The sequence below is a fragment of the Cottoperca gobio genome, chromosome 5, assembly GCF_900634415.1.
Source record: "Cottoperca gobio chromosome 5, fCotGob3.1, whole genome shotgun sequence".
Taxonomy (NCBI): Eukaryota; Metazoa; Chordata; class Actinopteri; order Perciformes; family Bovichtidae; genus Cottoperca; species Cottoperca gobio.
In genome coordinates this window covers 28,147,449-28,156,069 of record NC_041359.1, presented here as the reverse complement: position 1 = coordinate 28,156,069, position 8,621 = coordinate 28,147,449, and the positions used below count along the sequence as shown (strand labels likewise).

Below are 8,621 nucleotides of genomic sequence, written 5' to 3'. Positions count from 1 at the left end.
CAAACATAGAAAATACTTCTCAGCTGAGGACACATTTTGCGTCGCCGTTTCCATAGACTGCATGGCTCAAAGAGCCCCCATGTTGCTGTCTCACGGCTCCGCTCCAGTGTGTCCAAACATTTGAAAACATCGCATCTAATACATGGAGTAGGCGTTGACCTTCTCCTCATTGGTCCCAGTTTGGCGCCAACACGCTCCTCCGTCAGCAGTCAGGAAGTGATGGTTTGTTGACCTGTTACTCTTAAAGGGGAAGTGCCCCTATTATGTTTGTAATACACTCAGTGCAGAAAATACATAATAGTGCAGAAACATATTCGTAGTGTCGTAATACATATTGATTGAGGTAGACAAATACATGCGATAGTCTTTTCAGTGTGGATTAATACAAATCAGGATTAATTTACCTGACAATTGACATTGGACTGAGTTTAAAGCCTAACCCGTCACATACGGATGCTTAAAGGTGCCTTCAGATGGAAGTTGGGTGGAACTACTGTATGCTGGGAATTACAACATCAATATGCAAATAGTTGAAGTTTGTTTTACTTCAGGCGCTCAAGCTGCGGTTTGTTTTTGTTAAGGAAGAATCCCAAGTGAGTGAACTTACCTGAAAGTATCTATTACCATTTTCAAACCAGAATTAGCACCTTTATCAATTATAAGACTCGTTTCCCATTGGCTGTAGACAAGTTCTTCTGTCTGCAACCTGCAACGTCACAAAGCCGTGAAGCAAATGTTACGGTGGTTACTTCTCTTTTTATATCCGTTACCTGTTCAGGCTCTTTCAAACCGTCAGACCGGAGTGGGGGACCGTTGGAACAGTGGAAAGAGAGAACGCTTTGATGAGTTTGTTTCACGGTGATCTTCTTGGTAAAATTACTGTTTTTGTCAATGGAGTCTGGTTGTTTTGAGGAAATCATATGAATTGTATGTTCTGGGGCAAAGGTTAGCATGTCCACCGGGTGTCATGTTTCCATCGATGCTGATCGGCGCTGAAGCCGATAAATACAGAGAGTTCTGCAGTCATTTCTCCGGGGCATCAATGCCGATTGTTGACTTTCCCGCTGAAAATAAAAGCACTGCAGACAGGCGTTAGTGTTGTTTGTTCAATGGGAAAGGGGTTTAAGCGTCGGCCGTGACGCCCAGGAAAGGTGCAACAATGCCTCCTTTCTTATCTCCTTCAACATAAGACACACTGGACCATAGTTTACCAAAGGAGACGAGATAATGCCGTCCCACAATTCCTTGCAGCTGCAACATTTAAAGCCATCCGGCCGTCATTCTGGTGAAATAGTGCGTTTGAAGTTTATAAACAGATCCAGAAGCTTCTTTGAGTTTGTGCCGATGACAGTTCTGTTAATGTTTAACGAGGCCTGTCGGAAACGTTTTGTTTGTAATCTGGTCTTTGATTTAAACATGTATTGTTCGCTACACATTTATCTAAAGTTCAGTTAACTTTAGTATAATAACTGCACTTCTTGAAATCGTTGGTTTTGTAAAAGGTACCAGAGAAAATATATTGTTTTATGCGTTTCAATATGTATGTATACGTGTGTGTGATAAAACCAGACTTCCCAACTCTCATTCATTCTTTAATTACATCAATATTAAAAAACAAAGTGCTGCTTGGTAAAGGATAACATTTCTTTTCAATCCTTAAATTCAATATGAAAAAAAACAAAAGAAACAAATCTGAAATAATTTATGTTACAATAACAAAAATATTTACATAAAAAAACCAGAAAACAACATTACAGGCCAGACTGCAGCCAGGTGGAGGTAGGTTTTATCATGCTAACAACAAAAGTCATCCTTGCTGTCTCGTTAAAACCTGACTTACTTCATTGCGAATGTGAAACTCCACAAAAAAGTAAAAACATAAAAATTGGAGCTTAAGCTTCCCAGAATCCCCCCCCTCAAAAAAAAAACGTACTGGTGGAAGCAGAAGAGGTTTTAACCAGACAGCAACATAATCAAACAGGAAACAGGAAGTCCTGAACAGAATGCATTTCAAGGCAGAACCGGTTTTTACCGTTGAAAACAAAACATGGCGACTCATTATTCCTCCCGACCCGGGTCTGTTCACGTACTCCGTCCGAACGAGGAACTCTTCCATAAAAACAGGGTGCATTTTAAGACATTTGACACACAAGCAAATGTTTTCCATCTGCACATTTCCTAACAAACACATTAATGGAGAACATTGGCAATAATTGTTATTTAGAGTACAATGGCCCATAGTGCACGTTCAACTAAACACCTGATACTTAATATCTTAAAATGTGTCCTCGGTGTCCAGATACTCGTCAGCAGCTATCTTGTGTCCATGTAATTAAAAATGAGTATAATTGGGCACAAAATGGTGCCAGTGAACCTTTATACCTTTAGAAACAGGGGAATGTTAGTCAGTGGCCCTCAGTCAACATGTACACGAGTTAGAACCAACTTTAAATGATATGTTGCGTCATCACCGCTTCGAAGCGTGACCTTTGACTGAATTACAGAATATTCAAGGTCAAATTTCACATTTTCCAAGAAGGTTTGATCAACGAGGGCCAACGACTAATGAATCACAATATCATGGAGAACACTTCCAGATGTAGGTTAATGGTTGTTTAATAGTCAAAATGATTAACATCCTAATTTACACTTGTCTGCTAAATATCACAGTATTGCTGCGGTTTCCTCCGAACTTGAACCTCTAAATAATGTCAGGACACCATCGGTGTGTCTCTCCGTTTCGGACATGCAAGCATCTAAAGGATACGCAGAAGTTTTCCGTCCTGACTTTGGCTGATTTGCTACGACCGCACGGCTCCCAGTTCAGCTCACCTCCCGGCTCAGTCGCCTCAAAACCTGAATATTGTTTAATATGGCTACGTGTGAGTGTGAACGGTCTATTAAAAAATGACAAATACTTAAATACACAAAGTTATTTCCATGTTTTCCCACTTGAGAAAACACTGAAGTGACGGAGCCGGTGATGAACGGAGCTGAGGCCGAGCTTTGTGACGAGTACGGTATCGAACCTGTGTTATACAGTACTGTCGTTAACCTGATAACAGAGTGGTGTGGGGCCCGAGGGTCCGCCTGAGGCCAAACAGGGCTGAAAACACACTGAATAACCTTTAATCCAAAAAACTATTCAAACAGCATCAGATTTGGAATTTTAAATGAATTGACAAACGTGCAGTCGACCAAATAACTTAGAAGCCGCCATCAAACACCGTTAAAGTGGAGGGATCACTGGTTAGTATGGCTATAGAGACATCCTGAAAACACAACATTCAAGTTTCAGTCAACTACTGAGCTGATGCGGCTTCCAGTTGTTTTTTGGCTTCGGCTCCGTGTCATTTTTCACCGGCATCATTTGGCATCCCCAAAAGTAAAGATACCCAGATGTGGTGAACTAAAGAAACAATAAAAAAATAAAGAATATATATTGTCCCAGTCTTTCAGTGTGCGTTCAGCCACGTTAAAAAAAGGTGAAAATAATCAGTTTGCTGCGTCCTCATTAAAACTTAAAAACACAACAGTCAGCAGTCAAGGCATGAGAATGATCATCGAGACAATGAGTGTCTATGGCAGCAGGTGTGAGTCCACACAGTCTATTGTTACAAGACACGCCGTCCTTTATCCCCGCCCTCTTTCTTTGTACAAAGTCTCTTCCCTTATCCGCCCTCACAGCCAACGCATTGTCTCTTAAACAGCTAGAATCGCAGTCCGTGGTTGCGGCACATTAGCTGCGGAGCTGCTCCAGCCGGGCTTTCATCACTTCCTGTTTGCCTCTAAGTTTGTCCCTCTTGGTTTGCAGTCTGTGGTTCTCGTCCTCCAGGCCGTAGATACAGTCGCGAGCCTTCTTCAGGATCACCACCTTGGACGCCTTGTCGTTGTGCGACAGCTCCGGCACGTTGTCGCGCAGGTGCACGAAGCAGTTCTTCAGCTCGTTGCGCCGCTGTCGCTCCATCACGTTGTGTGTCCGCCGCCGTTCCTCCTCGTCCTCCGTCTCCGTGGAGTTTCGCGACGAGCTGTGGTGGTGGTACCGCGACGAGGACGACGACGAAGAAGAGCTGCGGGACGAGCGGTGGAAGCGTGACGAGCTTTCGCTCCCTCGTGAGCGCTTGCTGGACGAGGACGAAGGTGGCGGCGAGGCAGGACACGGCGCCGCATAGTTGTGTTGCAGCTGGATCTCAAAGTGGTGACGTTGGAGAGCACGCTTCTCCTCTTCCTGCTTCTGCTGACGGGCAGACAGGTCAGCCAATGAGGGTCGAGGGGAGGGGCTGGAGGAACAGCGCACCACAGTGACCACGTCGATTTCCTCCTCTATAAAGAAGAGAAGAAGAAACAAGACGTGTGAGACGAGTTTACTGACAACCTTCGTGTTCTGACCCTTGTGGTAACATGATCTGTCCTGTGATGGCGCAACATTTCAGGAGCGCTGACGTCAAAAACAAGAGTGTAGACACCACACACACACACACACACACACACACACACACACACACACTAACTCTGTTAATGAGTGAAGATTACAGCAACAGTTAAATGCATAAACAGCAGTTACATTTTTGTGTTCTGAAATGTAAAATTAAATATTTAAAGTAAAATTAGAGCATGAAAGCTATTTACTGTTAGAATGAATAAGAATGAATAAGAATGAATAAGGTAATTACATTTAATAAACTAAAATAAAAAAAGTTCCCATTTCCTTCACCATATTGTCACTGGGTGATCCGGCCCGTCACGCTCTGGCTCATAGAGATGCCAGAGGGCTCGAGTCAGTAAAATGAGTCATTAGGAATTAATGGATGGAGCCACATGAGTGAGTGTGTGTCTCTCACACACACACACACACACACACACACACACACACACACACAGCCTAAAACCTCTCATCTACTCTCGTCAGACAGTGGCTAAAGCTCCGCCCACGCTGCAACGACACCCCAGAGCCGTAAAGGCTCCTGCTGATTACAGGTGGGCGTCTGGCGTCCAGATAAGCTGGAGTGCAAAGAACAGTTTGGGCTCCGTGCCACTAAACATTAACTGCATATCAAGGGGCTGAAGTTAAGCTCATCTGGTTGAGTGTTTACACTGATAAGCTGCACAATGAGGAGCAGATTAAGAAAAACATCGTTAAAATGCTAAATGATTTCATTAAAAGAGGTGTTTGAAGCTAAACTCACCAGAGTCGCTGGACGAATACGTGGAGAGCTCGCCCCCTGTTGACCCGTAGTCTGACATGGCCTCGCTGGGCTCCTCTGTGTCCATCAGGTTCTGGCAGTCCAGCGTGGAGCCGGCGATCTCCTCGAAGATGCTGGTGTTGATGTCTGACAGCAGCGGGCTGGAGCCCAGCATGGAGGAGACCAGCTTCTCCTCCAGGCTCTTGTCCCCCGCCAGGCACTGCCACAGACAGTCCTCCCCGCTCTCCTCCAGGGGCGAGCAGGGCTGGCTGGGCTCGCCCTCCTTCTCAGCACCACCGGAGTGGAAGAAGTCACAGTTCCAGTTGAGCTGCATGTCGTGGTCCTCCAGCAGGATGTCTGACACGTAGCTCAGCTGGTCCTCCTTGGACAGGGGCTTACTGCCTCCCAGCCCCAGCTTCATTGGGGGGGACTGAGGGGGTGTCGGCAGCGACTGCAGGTCCTTCATCAAACTCTGGCAGAACTCGTCGTCAAACAGCAGCGGCTCCGAGTAGAGCCAGTCCTGCGACTGGGAGAAGCTCTGCAGCATGTTCGCGTGTGTAATCTGGAGAACAAGAAACCAGACAGACAATAAGTCAGGAGGTCGAGACCTTAGATCCAGAGGCGCGCGTGTGTAGGTGTGTGTACGGTGTGTGTGTACGGTGTGTGTGTACGGTGTGTGTGTAGGTGTGTGTACGGTGTGTGGTGCGCTGAAAGAGCAGCTCGTGACAGTCCGTAGTAATCCCCGCAGCAGCGGCACGTGCTGTAGTGAAAGTTTAAACCAGTTTCTCCACACTGAGGCGCGAGGCGCTTTTTATATGTGTTTACATCACCGTGGCCCCGCCCCGCGGCTCCCCGGGGAGGCGGCAGATCACACAAAAACTTTTAACACCCTCCCCTCCCCATGACATCATAGGAACAGCTGGGACATACCGGGGTAGAAATCTAACACCTCTTTCCCCCAATTTACATTTTTTCCTTCTCAGAAAGTTAAATTACAAATAAAAACCCAACAAAGGGGGGGGGGGCTTTGTTCGTCCTCTTTGTTTCTCAACACGTGAAACCTTTAGCTGCTTCACATACAGCTGCAGGAAGACTCACAACTTCTTTCAGATACAAAAGCCTGCTTTCAGCACAAAGCCAGGATAGTCACCGTTAAACACAACCCCCCCCCCCCCCCACGGCTCTGTATGATAACACTAACCAGTCAGGACATGCTGGTTCTCTGCTGCCATCTATAAACCACACATTAATAATAATAATTAAAAACCTCCAAAACGCTATAAAATCCTCGTCAAAGCAAATGTGAGTGAAAGTGGAGCAGACTGAGAAGCACGGGGGGAGACTCCTGTGGTATTCCTATGGGGGGCTATGGTATGTGCATGTATGGCAGGCTGTGCTGAGAACAAAGCAGCAGTGTGTGTCGTGCAGACAGGCTGCCTTTCTTTCTCACATCGCTGCACGGGGAACCTGAGCCAAAACTTAAAATACAGACCCGCCTGTGACAAGACAGTAAAAATAGTTATTAAGTGTTTATGATGCTATCCCCCCCCCCCCTTCACTCAAACACAACACTAACCGACTGTTAATCGCACATGAATACATGCCATTCTCCACAACTGCCAGCGACTAAGTACACAGCGTGCACGAGAGCAGACACGCGTGTGAAAAAATGCGAAATTCTCAATGAGGTTTTGAATGCAGATTCTGTGGACGACATGTCGCGTTCACTGCCTGCTCTTACACCCGTTAATGCTGAACCCCATGCTCCCGTTCTTTAGGATTACATATAGTGACGCACTTACAAAACAACAAGGTCAACGAGCAAAAAAGCGACGTGTCTATTGTAGTTTAGTGTTTCCGTGTGAAAAGACAGGAGCTTAAGCACCAGACAAATCCAAGAGGTTAACCCGACGTACGGGGGTTTAAACCCCGCATGGGTTGAGTAATGCAGGGTCCCCACGTGAAACCGGCATTTTTTTTTAATTCAACACCACACACAATGCACTTTTACAAGAAAATAAAACGCACACGCAGTCATGATGAGACTTAAAGCCACGTGTAAATATGAATATATGATTTTAACCTCGTTGAATTGACTCGCGAGCAGCTCTTACCTTGAAGTGTCCTTACACGAGATTCAAAATGAACGTGCGAAAATATCCGAATAAAGTCCCAAGAGAGAAAAATAAGAGTTTATCTTCTCGAGTGAGATTTTCTGCGTGTGAAATTAAAGTTGCAGCCGGGCAGCATGGTGTTTATCTCCTGTCACAGTGCGCCCCCTCCGCTACGGGCAGACAGAGTAGGTGTGGCCGTCGGGTTGCTGGGTTTATAGCCCGCTCCCCGCCGGTGTCCTTCCGCGGCGAACAAAATCGCGCCAAAACGGCCAAACCGACACCATGTCGATAACGGCAGTTGACTACATCGCGTGTTTATCCACCATCGGTTCCCGTTTCCATCGAGTCCTTGCGGAAAAACCGGGAGCGACGTCAAATCCGGTTAATTCGCATTGTAGTCGGGGGACTATGTTGCCTTGCCCGCGGAGTGATCGCCGTGAAGGGTGGGATTCCAGGAATAAGGTGGCGGGTAAAAGTTAGGACAGTAACACACGTGGATTGTGAGGAGAAGCCGGGTGTCTTACTGCCTGTCTGTCTGCCTGTCTGTCTGCCTGTCTCACACACTTTCAAACTCTTTAAATAGTTTTTATAAAATATATCCACACTGAATAATATAACTAGTGTTTTAGTGCGTTCAGGGTCAATAATCCCGGTTTAGAAGCTTTTACGATTACTTAAATAAATAAATAAAATAACTTTGTCTGTGATTAGTGGGGAATGTGGCCGGTACAGTAAACCTGTTTGGTATTTTATGGCATGTTAGAGGTAGGGGGTACGTGTTCTCCCCACATCCACCTTTAAATGCATTATTATGTCAGAGAGACATGCAGGGAGGTAGACAGGCTGGATGGTTTTAGAGCCACGTTGTCTTCTAAATACAACTCTTGCAGGGAGTTTCACCATCCCTGCACACCCCCCCCCCCCCCCCCCCACACACACACACACACACACACACACATACACACTCCTCCCACTACTACTACAACCGCAAACTATCTCAAACTGTCATCCACTTAGTTTTAAAAGCACAACAGAATCTCCTGCACTTTAACTTTATGCTTTTAGACACTTAATACAAATTCACTAATTAGGCTTATTGTGCATTACTTATACATGTCTTATACACATTTATATTGATTACATTGTGTGCATTTTTGTTTGTATCTGTATGTTTGTACATGTTTGTGTTAAACCTGAAACCTCACGTTCACAGTGAAAATAAAACAGATATAAACAAATGAGATGTTGATAGTAAAGCGGCTGAAGGGCCCGCGCATTGGGATGAATGAACTCCAAGCAGCCCGGTACCGCAGCCCTCCCTCCT

General features: G+C 45.7%; 1 protein-coding gene across 2 annotated transcripts; it reads right to left on the bottom strand.

Annotated features, from left to right (window-relative positions):
• Positions 1-1,579: 1,579 nt before the first annotated feature.
• On the bottom strand, positions 1,580-7,530 carry mych (myelocytomatosis oncogene homolog). Of its 2 annotated transcripts, XM_029432335.1 has the most exons (3): positions 7,298-7,530; positions 5,187-5,745; positions 1,580-4,323 (listed from the first exon to the last, which is right to left on the bottom strand). In XM_029432335.1, the coding sequence occupies exons 2-3, from the start codon at positions 5,728-5,730 to the stop codon at positions 3,740-3,742; spliced, it is 1,128 nt and encodes a 375-aa protein (XP_029288195.1). In that variant the 5' UTR covers positions 5,731-5,745; positions 7,298-7,530; the 3' UTR covers positions 1,580-3,739. The 2 variants fall into 2 exon arrangements, with proteins under 2 accessions (XP_029288195.1, XP_029288196.1); XM_029432336.1 differs by lacking the exon at positions 7,298-7,530 and having other exon boundaries at positions 5,187-7,248.
• Between the last annotated feature and the right edge of the window lie 1,091 nt (positions 7,531-8,621).